Source organism: Oncorhynchus gorbuscha, linkage group LG14 (genome assembly GCF_021184085.1).
Source record: "Oncorhynchus gorbuscha isolate QuinsamMale2020 ecotype Even-year linkage group LG14, OgorEven_v1.0, whole genome shotgun sequence".
Lineage (NCBI taxonomy): Eukaryota > Metazoa > Chordata > Actinopteri > Salmoniformes > Salmonidae > Oncorhynchus > Oncorhynchus gorbuscha.
In genome coordinates, this window is record NC_060186.1 from 54,116,545 (window position 1) to 54,137,322 (window position 20,778).

Genomic DNA, 20,778 nt, shown 5'->3' on the forward strand with positions numbered 1-20,778 from the left:
TCTCTCTTTCATGGGAGGTTTGGGGTGAGGACAGTACCGTCCTTCAGCTGGAAGTTAGGGTTGCCAGGTTTGGTGGCATTGGAGTAATGTGAGTCTCGACAGACACCTGCCGGTCCAGCACCCTGGGACCCTATTGGTTTGCTCTCCCTCCCCAACATGGCTCAGGGGGATACCTAGTAGCCCCCCCCCAGGGCCCTCTCCTACAGGGGAAAAGTGATGTGCTGTCCCCTGAGGATTGAACATAAATTAGTCTCACGTTGAGATCGAGTTGCTGACAGGCTATCCAGTTCCTGATGTCGGTGTACCGATGCGAGGGAATGCCTAGCCATGCATGTTTCCTGTTCTGCTCTCTCTGGGTTGGAACATGGATACATAAGTTAACACCATGCTCTCTGGGGGTTCAGTTCCCTTTGACAGGTACACATGCTTCCATGTAGAGCTGTTTGTTGTAGTCTTACCACGGAAGTTAGCATACCATGAAGTTCAGAATGTGTCTAACCGGTTGTCTTTTTATGAAAATCCCTCGTATTATTGTCATTTCCAAAACAAGCCATCTCTTTTTTTTCCCGCCCCATAAACACAATTCCCTATTTCTGTAAGTTGATATCTAGGTGAGCCAGCAGCTTCCTGGTATGGTGTGTCCCGCTGCTTTGTCCTAACCTAACTTGGGGGTGTGAAGCAGTGAGTGCTGTGTGTGACAGTGTCTGGAGATGACAGAGGTATAACCTTCACTGAAGGTTGCCTTCACTGAGACTTGGCTGGCAGAAGGACTTAGTCAGCTACTGCTCATGAAGTGTAGAAATCATTGATTTGGATGCTGTTTAACCAGGAAGGCTTAATACTGAGGGGTTCAAATGGGTGTAAAAAAACAAATATCCACATATCATGGATGGTGAAGCTTTTTGAATGTGTTGTTTTAGCTTGAATATTTATTTAGAGGGCAATGTAAAGTTAGTGAAGAAATCAATTACTAAACACTTTTCAGAGTTAAAAATGATCTAAAACCAGATTTGGTTTATTTAGTACCTAGTGTCTATACATTGTGTGACATCGGCTGACATAAAAAGTTCTTTTTAGATACATTTGATTGATTGATATGCACCCTGCTAATTGTCCTGTGAACAACCCTTTGGGATCTCACTAGTGATGGTGGGGTGGAAATCGCTAGTTACATTTTGCAAATTATTTTTCATTTTATTTTATTTTAAATATTGATATTTGACTATCTATTTGTAAACTACACATAAAAGTGGTGTGTGTGAACATATACTACTGTTCAAAAGTTTGGAGTCACTTAGAAATGTCCTTATTTTTTAAAGAAAAGCACATGTTTTGTCCATTAAAATAACATCAAATTGATCAGAAATACGGTGCAGAGATTAATGTTCTAATTGACTATTTTAGCTGGAAACGGCTGTTCTTTAATTGAATATCTAGCTGTATGGAGGCCCATAATCAGCAGCCATCACTCCTGTTTTCCAATGGCACGTTGTGTTAGCTAATCCAAGTTTATCATTTTAAAAAGGCTAATTGATCATTAGAAAACCCTCTTGAAATTATGTTAGCACAGCTGAAAACTTTTGTGCTGATTTTTAGACTAGTTGAGTATCTGGAGCATCAGCATTTGTGCATTTGATTACAGGCTCAAAATGGCCAGAAACAATAAACTTGGCCAGAAGCAATAAAACTTCATTTCTCAAAGACGCCCCACAAGTCCTCGATTGGCAGCTTCATTAAATGGTGCCCGCAAAACCCCAATCTCAGAGGTGCAAAGAGAGCCATATCTCATACTGTTCAATTAAAAATAAAAAAAAATAAGATGGGCAAAAGTACACAGACATTGGACAGTGGAATTAGGTGTTCAGATCACAAAGAAGAACATTCGTGAGATGCAGAACAAATGAAAAGATGCTGGAAGAGTGCTTGACGCCATCTGTCAAGCATGGTGGAGGCAATGTGATGGTCTGGGGGTTCTGGGGGCTCATCAAGCCAATCCAACTTGTGGGAGGTGCTTGGGAAGCATGGGGTGAAATCTCTTCAGATACCTCAACAAATTGACATCTAGAGCCAAAGGTCTGCAAGGCTGTAATTGCTGCAAATGGAGGATTATTTGACGAAAGCAAAGTTTGGACACAATTATTTCAATTAAAAAAAAAAAATGATTCTTTAACCATGTCAACGGCTTGACTACATTTCCTATTAATTTTGCAACTAATTTCATGTATGTTTTCATGGAAAGCAAGGACATTTCTAAGTGAACCCAAACTGTGTGTGTGTGGCATTGAGTATACCACCTCAGTCATCGGCTTCATCAATCAGTGCATCGACGACGTCGTCCCCACAGGGACCGTACGTACATATCCCAACCAGAAGCCATGGGTTACAGGCAATATCCGCATTGAGCTAAAGGCCATAGCTGCCGCTTTCAAGGAGTGGGCCACTAATCTGGACGCTTATAAGAAATCAGACGAACCATCAAACAGGTAGAGTCAATACAGGATTAAGTTTGAATCCTACTACACCGAAAACTATTACAGACTACAAAAGGATACTCAGCCACGTGCTGCCCAGTGACGCGAGTCTACCAGACGAGCTAAATACCGTTTATACTCGCTTCGAGGCAAGCAACACTGAAGCATGCATTAGAGCACCAGAGGTTCTGGAAGACTGTGATAACACTCTCGGTAGCCGACGTGAGCAAGACCTTTAAACAAGTCAACATTCACAAAGCTGCAGGTCCAGACGGATTACCAGGACATGTACTCAAAAGCATGAGCGGACCAACTAGCAATTATCTTCACTGACATTTTCAACCTCTCCCTGACCGAGTCTGTAATACCTACATGTTTCAAGCAGACCACCATAGTGCCTTTGGAAGGAAGTGAAGGTAACCTGCCTAAATGATTACTGCCCCGTAGCAGTCACGTCAAGTGCTTTGAAAGGCTGGTCGTGGCTCACATCAACAGCATCATCCCGGATACCCTAGACCCACTCCAATTCACATACCGGCCCAACAGATCCACAGATGACACAATCGCACTCCACACTGCCCTTTCCCACCTGGACAAAGGGAACACCAATGTTAGAATGCTGTTCATTGACTACAGCTCAGTGTTCAACACCATAGTGCCCACAAAGCTCATCACTAAGCTAAGGACCCTGGGACTAAACATCTCCCTCACCAACTAGATGCTGGACTTTCTGACAGGCCACCCCCAGGTGGTAAGGGTAGGCAACAATTCTGCCATGCTGATCCTCAACACTGGGGCCCCTCAGGGGTGCATGCTTAGTCCCCTCCTCCTGTACTCCCTGTTCACCTACAACTGTGTGGCCAAACATGACTCTGACACCATGAAGTGTGCTGATGACACAATGGTAGGCCTGATTACCGACAACTCTGAGACGGCGTATAGGGAGGAGGTCAGAGACCTGGCAGAGTTGTGCCAGGCCAACAACTCCCTCAATGTGAGCAAGACAAAGGAGCTGATTGCGGACTACAGGATAAGGCTGGCTGAACAAGCCCCCATTTAACATCAACGGGGCTGAAGTGGAGCGGGTCAAGATATTTTGCATGGGTCCCCAGATCCTCAAAGTTGTACAGCTGCACCATCTAGAGCATGGGGGTCAAACTCTGGCCCGTGGGCCAAATTTGGCCCGCGGGGTAATTATATTTGGCCCGCGAGACGATACCAAATTACTACTAGAGCTGGCCCGCTGGTATTATACAGCGCATTCACCACTAATACTACGAATCCCATAATGCTCTGCTGTTTTCAAGCGCCAATCAGGACAGGACCCAGAAACGCTCTCTCCTCTGTGACAGTAGTCTTAGCAACATAGACGCTACAACTGTCAGCGAGCTAACCCTTCCCAAAAATGGCGAAAAGAAAGGCAGAAAACAGGAGCTTTCTGGACAAGTGGGAGGCAGAATATCTGTTTACATATGTAAAAGACAAACCTGTTTGTGGAGTCAACGTGGCTGTAAGTAAGGAGTAGAACATTAGACGACACTATGAAACGAAACACCATGACAAATACAAGGACCTGGACATGACTCAAAGGAGCCAGAAAGTAGAGGAGATGAAAAGAAGTTTGGTTTCACAACAGAATATGTTTTAAAAAAGCCACATCACAAAGCTAGGCTGCTGTAAAGGCTAGTTATATAGTGGTAGCAGAGATCGCAAAATCAGCCCGGCCCTTTAATGAGGGAGAGTTCATGAAAAACTGCATGATGAAGGTTTGTGACCTCGTATGCCCAGAAACAAGCATTTTCAAACGTGAGCCTGAGCAGGAACACAGTAGCTGATCGCACATGTGATCTTGCCACCAATCTGTATGACCAGCTGATGGAAAAGGGAAAAGATTTTGTTGCGTTCTCCCCTCGCTGTGGATGAGAGCTGCGACGCATCTGATACTGCTCAGCTGTCAGTCTTCATCCGTGGAGTGGACTCAAATCTGTGTGTTACGGAGGAGCTATTAGGATTCAAATCAATGCATGGCACAACCACAGGAAAGGAAATCTTTGAGGTTTCCAAATGTGTAACTGAAATAAAGCTGCCGTGGGATAAACTCGTTGGATTAACGACAGATGGTGCGCCAGCGATGTGCGGAAAAAAGAGTGGACTGGTGGGCATGGTTCGAGAGAAGATGCGGGAAGAGAACTGTGCAGGTGAGCTAACTGTTTACCACTGCATCATACATCAGGAAGCACTGTGTGCCAAAGCCCTAAAGATGGAACATGTTATGACCACAGTAACACAGGTAGTTAACTTTATAAGAGCCAAAGGTCTAAATCACCGGCAGTTTAAATCTTTTCTGGAGGAGTGTGGTTCGGAATACGCAGATGTGCCGTATCACACAGAGGTGAGATGGCTAAGCAGAGGAAAAGTACTGAACAGATGTTTCGAGCTGCGTGAGGAAATATGTCAATTCCTGGAAAACAAAGGGAAGGATACAGCAGAGCTCCGGGAGGAAAAGTTCCTGTGTGAGCTGGCCTTTCTCTGTGACATCTCGAGCCATCTGATGCGCTGAACCTGCAGCTTCAGGGGCGGGGGCGCATCATCAGACATGTACGCTGCAGTGAGGGCCTTCAAAACTAAACTGTGCCTGTGGGAGATTCAGATGCTGCAAGGAAACCCTTGCCATTTTCCCTGCTGCCAATTCATAAAAGCGCAGATCTCTACCGCCGTGTTCCCATGCGCACAGTTTGCTGAAAAACTCAGTGTTCTCGCCGCTGAGTTTAGCCGGCGATTTGCGACTTCGATGCCCAGAAATGCAAGTTTGAACTGGTTAGTAATCCCTTCGCAGTTGATGTGGAAAATGCACCAACCAACATCCAAATGGAGCTGATTGAACTCCAGTGCAACGACACACTGAAGTCAAAGTATGATGCTGTGGGCGCCGCACAGTTTCCACGGTTCATCCCTGACACAATGCCTCAGCTCCGCACCCAAGCTACTCAGATGCTCTCCATGTTCGGCAGCACTTATCTATGCGAGCAACTTTTCTCCTCGATGAAGATGACCAAAACAACTCACAGGAGACGTCTGACTGATGAACATCTTCGCTCGATACTGAGGATTTCTTCAGCTCAGAGCTTGAGCCCAGACATTGATGAACTAGCATCCAAGAAGAGATGCCAGGTATCTGGCTTGGGCACATCAGATTAGACCAGTGTGCAATAATTAATGTTTTCTTTATGCACTTTTTCTTGCTACAAGGCATGGGCTTGAATGGTTGATGTATTATCATTTTCTTTGTAAAATTATTAGCCAGTGGAAAAAGTTTATTTTGGTATTTAAATCAGAAGGCTGCAAATAGAAAAGAGGCATACCATTTTTATTTAAATTTTATTTATTTAATAAATGAATGCCATTGATGTTTTTTCATTTGAAATTCGATTTTGCATGTCTCCACTATTAAATTATATATTGTATGGTAATAAGCGATGCTTGTTCCATATTCAATGTTAAACTAAAACTTGTTTGGGTCCATATTAAAAGGTTAATTTGTTCAATGTTGGCCCGTGACTTTGTTCAGGTTTTACATTTTGGCCCACTGGGTATTTGAGTTTGACACCCCTGATCTAGAGCATCCTGACCGCTTGCATCACCGCCTGATATGGCAACTGCTCGCCATCTGACCGTAAGGCGCTACAGAGGTTAGTGCGTACAGCCCAGTACATCACTGGGGCCAAGCTTCCTGCCATCCAGGACTTCTATACTAGGCGGTGTCAGAGGAAGGCCCAAACAATTGTCATCAAGTCATAGACTGTTCTCTCTGCTACCGCATGGCAAGCGATACCAGAGTGCCAAGTCTAGGACCAAAGCGCTCCCCAACAGCTTCTACACCCAAGCCATAAAACTGCTGAACAATTAATCAACTGGCCACCTGGACTATTTGCATTTATCCCCCCCCCCCCTACCCAAATGTACAAATTGCCACGGCTAATCTGTACCCCCGCACATTGACTCGGTACCCCCTTTATATAGCCTATACTTTTTTACTTTAGTTTATTTGGACTCTTTCTTGAACTGCATTTTTGGTTAAGGGCTTGTAAGGAAGCATTTGGCACATGTGACAGTTTGATTTTATAATCTTTGCACACTCTTGGCATTCTCTCAACCAGCTTCATGAGATAGTCAACTGGAATGCTTTTGAATTAACAGGTGTGGAATTTGTGGAATTTCTTTCCTCAATGTGTTTGAACCAACTAGTTGTGTTGTGACAAGGTAGGGGTGGTATACAGATGCTAGCCCTATTTGGGAAATATGGACCAAGTCCATATTATGTCAAGAACAGCTCAAATAAGCAAAGAGAAATGACAGTCCATCATTACTATAAGATAAGGTCAGTAAATCCGGAAAATGTCAAGAACTTTGAACGTTTCTTCAAGTGCAGTTGCAAAAACCATCAAGCGCTATGATGGAACTGTCTCATGAGGACCGCCACAGGAAAGGAAGACCCAGAGTTAACTCTGCTGCATAGTATACATTTTGAGTTACCAGCCTCAGAAATATATGCTTCAGAGTTTAAGTGACACATCTCAACATCAACTGTTCAGATGAGACTGCGTGAATCAGGCCTTCATGGGTGAATTGCTGCAAAGAAACCACTACTAAAGGACACCAATAAGAAGAGACTTGCTTGGGCCAAGAAACACGATCAATGGACATTAGACTGGTGGAAATCTGTCCTTTGGTCTGAATTTGAGCGTTTTGGTTCCAACCGCCGTGTCTTTGTGACGCAGAGTAGGTGAACAGATGATCTCTGCATGTGTGGTTCCTACCGTGATTCCTACCGTCAAGGCACACTTAACCAGCATGGCTACCACAGCATTCTGCAGCAATACGCCGTACCTATCTGGTTTGTGCTTAGTCCCACTATCATTTGTTTTTCAACATGGTAATGACCTAAAACACAACTCCAGGCTGTGTAAGGTCTATTTGACTAAGAAGGAGAGTGATGGTGTGCTACATCAGATTACCTGGCCTCCCCAATCACCTGACCTCAACCCAATTGAGATGGTTTGGGATTAGTTGGATGGCAGAGTGAAGGAAAAGCAGCCTTCAAGTGCTCAGCATATGTGGGAACTCTTTCAATACTGTTGGAAAAGCATTCCTCATTAAGCTGGTCGTGAGAATACCAAACGGGTGCAAAGCTGTCACCAAAGGCAAATTGTGACAACTTTGAGCAATCTATTTCATAGTGTTGTCTTCACTATTTCTTCACTGTAGAAAATGGTACAAATAAAGAAAAACCCTTGAATGTGTGTGTCATGTTTCAAACATTAGGAACACCTTCCTAATATTCAGTTGCATCACCCCGTCCCATTTGTCCTCAGAACATCCTCAATTCGTCGGGGGGGGGGTGGACTCTACAAGGTGTCGAAAGCATTCCACAGGGATACTGGCCCATGTTGACCCCAATGCTTCCCACAGTTGTCAAGTTGGCTGAATATGTTTTGGGTGGTGGACCATTCTTGATACACACAGGAAACTGTTGAGCGTGAACCAAGCAGTGTTGCGGTTTTTGACACATCGGTACTCCTGGCATGCTTGTCATGCTTGTATAACTAGAAATGTAGGGGATATCTAATCAATGGAAGACTGAATTAAAATGACAAAAGTGAAATGCGAAAGAAAGGCTACAATGACCAAAAGCCAAGAGTTAGGCAGCTATTTTACACTATAATCTGGATTGAGTTTCAAGTTTTAATGTCACATGCACAAGTACAGTGAAATGTCTTTCTTGCAAACTCTAAACTCAACAATGCAATAATAAATAACAATGTATTACAAAACCCCCCCTCACAAGGAATATGAAATTCACAAAGTAAATTAGCATACTATATACAGGAAATATATTTTTTCAAATCTGATCCAATACCAGATTTGCATAGGTGTAAGGTGACTAGGCAACAGGAAAGAAGTTAAACCGAGTAGCAGCAGCTTGCATGTGAGAGAAAGTGTGTTGAGTAAGTGTAAATGTATGTGCATCTTATGTGTGCGTGAGTAAATTACGGAGTGTGTGTGTGTGTGTGTGTAGGGCTCTGTGAGTGTGCATAGAGTGCAAATATTGAAATAAATGTTCAATGAAGATGCCAGGTGAACTCAGGCCGTGTAGCTATTTATCAGTTGTATTTCTTTGGGATAGAAGCTGTGCAAGAGTCTGTTGGTGTCAGACTTTATGCATCAGTACTTCTTGCCGTGCGGCAGCAGAGAAAATAGTAAATGACTGGGGTCTGGCAGGGAGCTCAGCCCCAGTGATGTACTGGGCTGTCCGCACAACCTTCAATCGCATGTAGCGCCATGCGATTGAGGGTGGTGCTATTTCCATACCAAGCAGTGATGCAGTCAGTCAATATTGCTGTCAATGGTACAGCTGTAAAACCTTTTCAGGATTTGAGGGCCCATGCCAAACTTTTTCAACCTCCTGAGGGGGAAGAGGCACTGTTACACCTTCTTCACGTGTGTGTGTGTGTGTGTGGGTTGTACCATTTTTAAGTCTTTAGTGATTTGGATACCGAGGAACTTGAAGCTGTCTACCTGCTCCACTGTCGCCACGTCAATCTGGTTGGGGTATCCCCCCTGTTTCCTGTAGTGAACGATCAGCTCCTTGGTCTTACTGACATTGAGGGAGAGGTTGTTACTCCGGCACCACACTGCCAGGTCTCTGACCTGCTCCCTGTAGGCTGACTTAATGTGATCAGGTCTACCGCCGTCCTATCGTCAGCAAACTTGATAATGTTTTTGGAGTCGTGCGTGGCCACACAGTCCTGGGTGAACAGGACATACAGGAGGGGACTAGGCACACATCCCTGTGTTAAGGGTCAGCGCGGTGGAGGTGATGTTGCCTACCCTCACCACCTGGGGTCGGCCCGTCAGGAAGTCCAGGATCCAGTGTCTGAGGGAGGTGTTCAGAGTCATAAGCTTGGTGACGAATACAATGGTATTGAACCCTGAGCTGTAATCAAGGAGCAGCATTCTCACATAGGTATTCCTCTTATGTAGGTGGAGAGAGAACGCAATCTCAATATCTATGGATCTGTTGGGGCGGTATGCAAATTGAAGTGATTCTAGGGTGGCTGAGATGGAGTTAATGTGTGCCACAACCAGCCTCTCAAAGCACTTCATGATTACAGAACTGAGTGCTACAGGATGGTCCTACATAAAATTGTTTCATCCTGTAGCTTGTTCTTCATTTTTTAAAGTAGTGAGCCAACATGTTTTCAGCGCTTTATTTTATTTCCCTGACTGAGCAAAACGTTTCTCGTACTGTCTCGTCTCTCTGAAGCAGACATGTAGTGAGTAATGTGTTTGGAACATAAAATCGCCATAAAAGCCTGGTAGTTTAATCATTGGCAGGATATGACCTAGAATTGTCCCTAACAGAGGGGAAAAGACTGGGCTTGTTTTGGATTTCTAAGGTCACTGGTTCAAAGGGAGCAAACAGCTCGTCGGCCACATTAAGTTAACAGTATTTCCCCACTTTTTCCTCCAAATGTAGAGTTATGCAACACGCTACTGTACGGCTGTACTCTCTGATCAAGCTTGTTTTTGTTTCTGTGCCATGCGGTTTGTGGCCCAAAATGTGCCGAGTGCGGCACTATTGAATGTTGGTTTGGGTGCATTGCTTGAATAACATTTCCTGTACATTCCATGGAATGTGCCATTTAGGTGTGATCTTAATTCTGTGCTGCAGATCTGGATGCCCCTCGTATTCTCAGTACGGTGACACATTGCTCTTCTGTGCCCAGATTCTTGCATCGTCACAAGTAGAGAACTATGCCAGAAGTAACACCCGAAGGGTTGATCCAGTCAGTGTTGTGATTCTCTGCTATCGATCCAACATGCTGGCCTGTTCTACAACATGCTTGACTTGGCTGCTATCAAAGCACAAGTGTTGTTCAGGCAGTGCATGAACAACCCCATGAGCAGGAGAGACTTCATCATGAGTCTGGCGCATGGGCTACGTGAGAGACATTTGCGCACAGCTCCTGGGGAGGAGAAACTGCAAGCTGGGCAGATGCACTCGGAACAAAACCTACGACACCTGTTTCGGCTGCAAGCGAGTTGTTGTTTTGTGGGAAGTGTTGCGATCAAGTGAAGTTTACAGATTTGGGGTGACTGTTAGATCTCATTTAGCCGTTATGCATTGTCCTAACTGTTGCGTGAAGACTCACACCATAGTGCAGCACGAGTGAGGCCACAAATAATGTGACCAATAACTGACAATAATAGGCTTTCTTTTTTCAATGCCATTCTTGCTTTTGTGCAGATTTCACTATTCACAAGCACACTTGGAGCCTATGCTGATGTTTATGCTAGTTATGCTGATGTTTATGCTGCTGATATTTTCTTTTATTGACTGTTGCGTGGGTATTTTTATTTGTTTAGTCATTATTAAAAAAAAATGCTGTTACTGTGTTTCAATGCACATGTTTTTTGTTTCATAGTTGTAATAAAGGCACTCCATGAATATAATGGCTTTTATATTTGAAATTCCTTTAAAAAATATATATCCAATTTTTGCATATAGCCCACAGTAACAAACTATTGAAAGGGTTATGTTCTTTCAGAAATATACATTTCATATTCTAATGTTACCTAACACCTTTTTATAAACACAACCAAGTTACATTCGTACGATGAGGCCAGGCTTTTCTTGTTATTAGACTGGTGGCTCCTCGAGGCCCCGCTATTTGTTTCGGCAGGGACGGGTGGGTTCAAGGTTATTGAAATGACAAAATAGAAAATGGTCAGAGACCATCTCGTCGGTTCTGTTATTAACATCTGTCTGTAAATAAGACTGAACTGTGTCTGTCTTAAATAAACTAGACTGGAATAAATTACTGTTCCTAGAGCTATCAGGAACTGATTTGACCTGACTGTGTCATGGGGAAAGCAAAAGGCTAGGCGACGCAATTTACCCAATGGGCTATACTGTGCAATATTTTAAGAATACGCTTCATGACAGAGAACCATGTATGTTCTACACAATGTATTTCTATCTGAACGTTCCATAACCTTGTACCCTACTGAACGACCCAGAGCTTAACAGCATGTTATGACAGGATGTCATAACGCTGGTGTGTTGTGTCCTCACAGGTCTGGCTGTAGGACTGGGCTTTGGAGCGCTGGCTGAGGTAGCCAAGAAGAGTATGAGGCCAAGTGAGGATAACGGTAACTGTTTAACATAAGCGTTTTTCCTACGGTAACTGGAAGCGGGCTTATGTTTGACATTACGTGTACATGCATGCACACTCTCATACTAGACACTTAACCCAGCAGTAACATGCACACAATGCCCCTGCAGGATGTAACCTGTCTAGGAATGACAACCTTTCAATTAGCATGCAATGGACAAGTGCATGATATGATGATGAACCCATACAGACATGCAGAGAGGCATAATAATTCATCTCAAAATCAATCATTCGTCATTCAGCGTAGCTGAAAACACTAGGCTAGAGTTCTTTGACTCTGTTATAGTTAGGTGCAGTTGAGGTGTGGGTGGTCTTAGCTCTTACAAAGGGCCCTTAATGAAACTGCCCTCTGTGATATTACCCTCTGCAGCTGTCTGGGGAAGAATTGGAGAGGGCCGTTTATTGAGCTGACCTTTCCAGCGCACTCTTCAATTAGTTTGCCTCCATGCCACGGCTGGACCGCTGGAGGTGGTGTGGCAGTCCAATCTAGAGCAGGGGTGACTATACAGCCATTCACATGGCCATTGTCTCTTTAATACCCTGGGAGAAAGACCAGTACATTGAATCTAGGGCTGTGAATGAAGCTCCAACTTTAATCCATGGATCAGAAATGATAAGGGCCTCCCGAGTGGCGCAGCGATCTAAGCTACTTCATCACAGTGCTAGAGGCATCACTACAGACCCAGGTTCGATCCCTGGAAGTATTACAACCGGGCAGTGAACTTTTGGCCCAGCATCGTCCTGGTTAGGGCAAGATTTGGACAGGGGGGCTTTACTTGGCTCATTGCACTCTAGCGACTCCGGTGTTTTCTCTGACACTTTGGTGCTTCTGGGTTAAACGGGCGGGTTTGGAGGGTATGTTTCGGAGGACACATGACTCGACATTCGCCTCCCGAGCTCGTTGGGGAGTTGAGCGATGAGACCAGATCGAAATTAGGGAGACAACCAGGGTCAAGTACAAATCAAGTCAAAGATGGTATACAAGTACACATCATTCTCAAATGAGCATAATTGCTGCAGAATACAAAGTGAGTCTGGGGGTCTGACGTTATGCTAATCAAGACTGTCCTGGGGGATATGACGTAGTAGCAGTACTGTGGCTGAGGTCATCTTGGTTCAAGATACATTAACAGTCTTTCAAATCTCCTTCTGCTCCTAACACCTTAGTCTGACTGCTGACATCAGTGTGGCCCACTGAACCCCCCCACTTCACCTGGGCTGCCTGGCATTTGGTCCTCTTTCTCTGCTGGAGGGTGTCTGGGGGCTTCAAACCAGACCGACTGGTGCTGCTACCAAAGCACTACCTAGAACAGGGCTGCCCAAATCAGGTCCTGGAGGGCCGACACACTTCTGGTTGTCACCCTCCAAATCAGAGACTAATGCAGACCTGACACCAGGTGTGTGCAGTTACTGTAACTACCAGGTAGAAACAAAAAAACTACTTGTCGAGGACCGGAATTGGGCTTCCCTGACCTAGAGAGACCAGATTCCTTGTCTGATTGTTTAGCTCACTGGTTTATGAAAATGCCTCATTTATGAAAAGTACTTTTTTGGTTAAATGTCTGGAATGTGGGTAGGCTTTAAGCTGGTTTGTTTCCAGGCTGTGCCCTGGTGTATCTTCGTCCAGGGGGAGGGAGGAGTACGGTGATCCTAAGTGTAGACTCCACACATGGAACCTAATGAGTTCATCAGAGACTACACTACACCAACACACTTAGGAATATAGAACACATACACTACCTATCCACTAAACCCATGAGATTCAACATTTAGTTTACCTCTCGCCAGGAAAATCACATTTTCCATGCCAACCTCAGAGTTTAGCATAGAGCTGACTGTTGTTTCTCCACTCAGCTGACAAGAAGGCCGTTCTGGACTCCAGTCCGTTCCTGTCAGAGGCTAACGCAGAGCGGATCGTCAGGACGCTGTGTAAGGTCCGCGGAGCCGCACTGAAACTGGGCCAGATGCTCAGCATTCAAGGTGACAACTGGCTTACATTGTAATACACACCTCCAGTAGCACCTTCTCTCTCCTCCAAACATTCTCTCCATTTACGACCCCAGTCACCCCTCTATGCTGCTCTGTTGACCTATGGTTAGTTGTTTGTAGCTTTTCCATTCCGTCTTTTTACTGCCCACACCAGCGACGTCTACTGTGCTGCAGCATGGCAGGCTTCATGACCCTTTCCCCTAGTGTCAGGGCAGTCTTGAGTCATCTTCATAACCTCCACTGGGTTGATACTGTGAGGCCTTAATCCAGCCTCTGTAGATTAGTATGTGACGGAGACGGGAGTTATTTCTGGCCCTCTGGCATCTCTTCCTGCATCGCCCAGTTCACCTCAGGTCGGCTCACAACAACACATGCCCATCTTTAATTCCCAACTGCTCCAGCTAGCTGGTAAACAGCGCCACAGGGCACAGCATAGGATTAATGCAACTCGATGCACAGGCATTCTCCTGCCGTTGTCATGTCAATTGTGTGACACACACCAAATGTACCATTGTGGGACAGCAACAGCTAAGGCATAGCCAGGGCTCACAATAAGCCACCAGCCATGTTAGACCTGCAACCTTTTGTGTTTTGAAGTGGCCGGTCTCTACCAAAGCTCCAGAATCGCTGCTTGTTAGAAAACCGCTGATATCTCCCTATGTGAACAGAGGTGACTAAGCAAGTGTCCTCTAAAAACAGCAGACACAACTGGTTTTCAAACTGGCTTGGTACTCTAGGAAGGTGTTGCATACGGGTAGCTCTTAACTGTATGCAGAATCTTAGTAATAGATTTAGTCGTAGAATTTCAGTTCTTGTTATCAACCTGTGACGTACACGGGAGTGTACAAAACATTATGAACACCTGTGCTTTCCATGACATGGACTGACCAAGTGAAAGCTATGATCCCTTATTGATAGATTTTGTTGAATTCCACTTCAATCAGTGTAGATGAAGGGGAGGATGCAGGTTGAAGAAGGATTTTTAAGCCCTGAGACATGGATTGTGTGTGTGCCATTCAGAGGGTGTATCGGCAAGACAAGATTTAAGTGCCTTTGAAAGGTGTACGGTAGTAGGTGCCAGGCGCACCGGTTTCTGTCAAGAACTGCAACGCTGCTGGGTTTTTCACGCTCAACAGTTTCCCGTGCGTTTCACAGCTTTTTTTTGTTGTTGGCTCTTCTATCGCTTGCAATGAAGTCCGAACAGGAAAAACAGTGTTTGTTGTTGTAATATTGCAAACGGACGTGGCAGTTTCACCATGAACTATTCCAGCTTCAAATATGTGGCCACCTAGTTGTACTGTAATGTTCACCTGGGTATACAGTGTCCTATCTGGAAGTTGGTGGTTCTCTTGGCTGGGTCCTAGCCTTTTCAGCACATTGACTAGAAATGCTGCTGCTACTTCTATTATTTAGGTCAAGTAAGACAGGGTAAAACGGCATTAAATTGATGGGGTAGCCCTACACTCACAGCCCCTGTCATCCCGTATACGAATTGAAAATGGCAGATTTTGGTAATTGATAAGCGCCTCAATTGGCAGTGGCTGTACAGTAACGTACTATATATGACATCAGAGCTCAGGCTATTCGCTTTACAGCGCTGTATGGGGTTCAACTGACAGCCATTCTAAACGTGTGTAGCAAGCGCAACAAAAAGATGCCCCATCCCTCCTGCTAATTGGGTTACTTCTGCACTTTTTGTTGTCGGAGTGTAGGAAATGCTGTAATTCGAGAGGAGTCCATGTGTTCTGAAAGATGAGACTTTGAGGATTATAATAAATACAGATTTGACGCCCTACAGGAAACCACACACCCATGAGTACAAATGTGCGTTTTCACATTTCCATAATTGAAAACTCATATAATTTACATTGTGTTTTGACTCCATTCTATGTGCACCAAAATTACAATCTGTCTGAAGTGCCTTGTGAAAGCCTAACACTAAGTTCATATTTTATAACTTAGCTAGTCACGTTGGCAATAGGACAAACTTTCAAATGATGCCTACCTAATAGTACATTTTTGCATTGTGTAAATAAGAGTAATTGTGTGATGGTGGGGACGCAGGGCTGTGTTCCAACAACAAAGCTAGGAGAGCTCAACAAAACACCGTATATTTGAAGACTCTTCTTTGAGTCATAAATGTGCATTGAAATGACTTAGGAACTGTGCACAGTTTGGAGAGGTGTGCGTTTGTGGCCACTTGGAGACACCAGTTAGACCTCTCACTCAAACCCTTGTAATCTTATTTTGTTGCACCTACCCCAAAATTCCCATGAATATTGTTACGTTACTGAATGTGTCCAGAGTATACATTGCTGGGAAATGTACAGTAAATGTGAAATGCACATGAAATCAACGGTTTAGTGTTTGGATTCAGTCTTGTGCCAGATGAACTGTTTTGTCCTCACCGTCGGCCTGATCATTTCCCCATGAACTCCAAAGTGTTCTCTTTCATTTGCTACCATGGTCATGCATATGCTTTTTATACTTCTTCTGTTAGAATCGTTTCAATTTGGCCCCGTCCATAATAGTCCATTTCTACATGTGTAAAGGGTTAAAGACATATTCTGGAACTTTGGCGGCAACTAAGTATTTACTTAAACCTTCTGCTTTGGGCTGGAGGTTTAGTCTATGAGCAGAATTACTTTCTTACCTTATTTAGCCACTAAATCCCTAGTTTGAAAGTGACTGTTTTTCTATACGCTGTGGTGCGCCATTTTCCCCAACAATGGCCAGCCCCCTAGCAATTTGAGTTCTAGCCAATGAGCTTCAGCCCCTCGCCTTTTGAATGACAGCTAGCAAGATGCACACACAGAGAGAGCACAATGACCTGGTGCACATACGTGACGCGTATGCAATTTTAGGGGACCACTTTTGCCTACTTTCAGAACTACTGGCTAAAAAGTATACCAGAGCACCAGAGAATCTCTTTAATGATTTTACTCAATGGCTGTCTGATCATAACAGATAAATGATAAACAGATAAAAGTCATGATAAACATCCATAATAATCACTGTAATTTAAAGTAAGACTGGTAAAATCACCACTTCTGTAATTCTCAGTTCAGAAAACAGGCCGATGGATGTGATTCAGGTAATAGATTTTTGTTCTGCCAAACGAAGCCTAAATACCGAGTAATGTCACCCTCACTCACAATCAGCTGGATCTGGCAGGAATCTCTTCCTCTGACCTCAGTCATGTGTTTTGCTGCTGTTCTCCTCCAGTGCTTTTTCCCCACTTGTCGGATTGTTTGTACTGTTGTAGATCTTACCCACAATGCCCTGCAGCGCGGCTCACACCACTTTGTTTTGTTTAACATGCACAGACACCTCTGTTGCTATAACAAATCTAAGGGCCCTTTTACGGCACTGCCAGCTTCAGGTATGTGAAGGTGGTTGCTGTGCCAAACATCTTGGTCTCCCAGAGACATTTAGTGAACACTGGCAAGGACCTGTAAATTGTGATAAACTCAGTCCAAGTGCCCAGAGGTACCAAGGCCTTAGATTTTATTTATATTAGTTGGTCATTTTTAACTGAACAAGGCATTGTGATTAAGACCTGTCATTTCCTGTCCTGTGTTGGTGCATAGTGTAATGAACAGGTTGACAGACGGCAACAAGATGGCTTGTCGTCTCATGTTTTGTTCTGGCTGTTGTACGTCAATCAGCCATTCACTGCCATCTCCCTGACTTCTGTGTTTTCAGATGATGCCTTCATCAACCCCCTCTTCTGTGTTTCAGATGATGCCTTCATCAACCCCCTCTTCTGTGTTTTCAGATGATGCCTTCATCAACCCCCTCTTCTGTGTTTCAGATGATGCCTTCATCAACCCCCTCTTCTGTGTTTCAGATGATGCCTTCATCAACCCCCTCTTCTGTGTTTCAGATGATGCCTTCATCAACCCCCTCTTCTGTGTTTCAGATGATGCCTTCATCAACCCCCTCTTCTGTGTTTCAGATGATGCCTTCATCAACCCCCTCTTCTGTGTTTTCAGATGATGCCTTCATCAACCCCCTCTTCTGTGTTTTCAGATGATGCCTTCATCAACCCCCTCTTCTGTGTTTTCAGATGATGCCTTCATCAACCCCCTCTTCTGTGTTTCAGATGATGCCTTCATCAACCCCCTCTTCTGTGTTTCAGATGATGCCTTCATCAACCCCCTCTTCTGTGTTTCAGATGATGCCTTCATCAACCCCCTCTTCTGTGTTTCAGATGATACCTTCATCAACCCCTCTTCTGTGTTTCAGATGATGCCTTCATCAACCCCCTCTTCTGTGTTTCAGATGATGCCTTCATCAACCCCCTCTTCTGTGTTTCAGATGATGCCTTCATCAAACCCCTCTTCTGTGTTTCAGATGATGCCTTCATCAAACCCCTCTTCTGTGTTTCAGATGATGCCTTCATCAAACCCCTCTTCTGTGTTTCAGATGATGCCTTCATCAACCCCTCTTCTGTGTTTCAGATGATGCCTTCATCAACCCCTCTTCTGTGTTTCAGATGATACCTTCATCAACCCCTCTTCTGTGTTTCAGATGATGCCTTCATCAACCCCTCTTCTGTGTTTCAGATGATGCCTTCATCAACCCCTCTTCTGTGTTTCAGATGATACCTTCATCAACCCCCTCTTCTGTGTTTCAGATGATGCCTTCATCAACCCCCTCTTCTGTGTTTCAGATGATGCCTTCATCAAACCCCTCTTCTGTGTTTCAGATGATGCCTTCATCAAACCCCTCTTCTGTGTTTCAGATGATGCCTTCATCAACCCCCTCTTCTGTGTTTCAGATGATGCCTTCATCAACCCCCTCTTCTGTGTTTCAGATGATGCCTTCATCAACCCCCTCTTCTGTGTTTCAGATGATGCCTTCATCAACCCCCAGCTGGCCAAGATATTTGAGCGTGTGAGACAGAGTGCAGACTTCATGCCCATCAAGCAGATGACGGTAATGTCTCACCTTTTAATAACCTACTCTTAAGTCCCCTCGTCACTAGCCCTGTAACCCTTGGCTATAAAGGGGAATACTAGAAAAACAAATTGTGCCAAACTGCTCTTTGAGTCATGAATTAGTCAGTCAGTCACGACAAGACAATGAAAGTGAATAACAGATACCTCCTATTAGTCTTCTAATCAGGTACCATCATTGAAGGCTATAGCCCATTGCAGTGATACTGTTGAGGGAGCTGCCATTGGGTATCTGTGTCCCTTTCCCTCGGTAGAAGTCCATCAACAACGACCTGGGCCCTAACTGGAGGGACAAGCTGGATTCGTTTGAGGAGCGGCCATTTGCTGCGGCCTCCATCGGACAGGTCCACCTGGCTAAGATGAAGGACGGCAGGGAGGTGGCCATGAAGATCCAGGTGAGATGGCGACCTGGGAGTCATTCAGGAGGATGCTGTGTTTTACACCAGTATATTTCTAGATCTGAACATTCTGTGATGTTGCACCCTCCTGAACAAACCTCTCGAACCTTACATCACGGTATAGGCATTTCATATCCTCTGTTTTTACTTTAAAGGCCTCGTCTGCTGCATTGACGTAATCGTCCAAAGTGTAGAAATGACCGATGTTGAATGAGTCTCAGTAGTGACCAGCAGCATTAACAATCTGTTTTGTTTTTCTGCTGTTCCCGTGGCTCCATTTTTAAGGCAATGTTCTTCTTTCCTTGAAAAGATAAAACATGACCTTTGAATCACATTGTGTGTCAACTCTGTATTGTTTACCTTAAAATGCTTTAGTCTCCTCTGTCTGTCATAAACTGTAGAGATGTATCTCCAAACGTGTATATAGATGTGGCTCTTAGAGTGCTTTTCAGAAGTTTCAATTCCTGTCTCATTAGCATTTCAAATCAGATTGTATTTGTCACATGCCCCGAATACAACGGGTGTAGACCTTACAGTGAAATGCTTAATTACAATCCCTTATCCAACAAAGCTTTAAGAAGTTTAAAAAATATATAAAATTAACAAATAATTCAACAGCAGCAGTAAATTAACAAGCGAGGCTATGTACAGGGAGTACCGGTACAGAGTCCATGTGCGGGGGCACTGGGTAATTGAGGTAATATGTATATGTAGGTAAAGTTAGTGACTATGCATAGATTATAAACCGAGTAGCAGCAGCGTAAAAGAGGGGTCTGGGTAGCCCTTGATCAGATTTTCAGGAGTCTTATGGCTTGGGGGTAGAAGCTGTTAAGAAGCCTTTTGGACCTCGACTTGGCACTCCGGTACCGCTTTCAGTGCGGTAGCAGAGAGGACAGTCTATGACTAGGGTGGCTGGAGTCTTTGACAATTTTTAGGACCTTCCTCTGACACCGCCTGATAGAGGTCCTGGATGGCAGGAAACTTGGCCCCAGTGATGTACTGGGCCGTACGCACTACCCTCTGTAGTGCCTTGCGGCCAGAGGCTAAGCAGTTGCCAAACCAGGCAGTAATGCAACCATGCTCTCGATGGTGCAGCTGTAGAACCTTTTGAGGATCTGAGAACTCATGCCAAATCTTTTCAGTCTCCTGAGGGGGAATAGGTTTTGTCGTGCCCACCTCACAACTGTCTTGGTGTTCTTGGACCATGTTGGTGATGTGGACACCAAGGAACTTGAAGCTCTCAACCTTTTCCACTACAGCCCTGTCGATGAGAATGGGGGTGTGCTCAGTCCTCCTTTTCCTGTAGTCCACAATTATCTCCTTTTGTCTTGATCACATTGAGAGGTTGTTGTCCTGGCACAACACGACCAGGTCTCTGACCTCCCTGTAGGTTCTCTCACCGTTGTCGGTGATCCAGCCTACCGCTGTTGTGTCATCGGTAAACTTGATGATGGTGTTGGAGTTTGCCTGGCCTTGCAGTCATGAGTGAACAGGGAGTACAGGAGGGGACTGAGCATGCATGCCTGAGGGGCCCCCGTGTTGTGGATCAGCGTGACAGATATGTTATTCCCTACCCTTACCACCTGGGGGGCCCATCAGGAAGTCCAGGATCCAGTTGCAGAATGAGGTATTTAGTCCCAGGGTCCTTAGCTTAGATATGAGCTTTGAGGGCACTAAGGGACAACATATCATGGCAGTGTTTTCACAGTTTTTGGTGTCAGGG

General features: G+C 44.7%; 1 protein-coding gene across 3 annotated transcripts in view; it reads left to right on the top strand.

Moving 5' to 3' along the window:
• Nucleotides 1-20,778, top strand: part of LOC123995116 (atypical kinase COQ8A, mitochondrial-like) — a 37,860-nt gene that overhangs the window by 12,754 nt on the left and 4,328 nt on the right. For 2 of the 3 annotated variants that reach the window (XM_046298461.1, XM_046298462.1), the window contains exons 5-8: nucleotides 11,610-11,684; nucleotides 13,562-13,687; nucleotides 18,552-18,637; nucleotides 18,912-19,052. In XM_046298461.1, the coding sequence (XP_046154417.1) occupies nucleotides 11,610-11,684; nucleotides 13,562-13,687; nucleotides 18,552-18,637; nucleotides 18,912-19,052 (428 nt within the window). The remainder of the gene's footprint in view (nucleotides 1-11,609; nucleotides 11,685-13,561; nucleotides 13,688-18,551; nucleotides 18,638-18,911; nucleotides 19,053-20,778) is intronic. The other variant, XM_046298463.1, reaches the window with a different exon arrangement.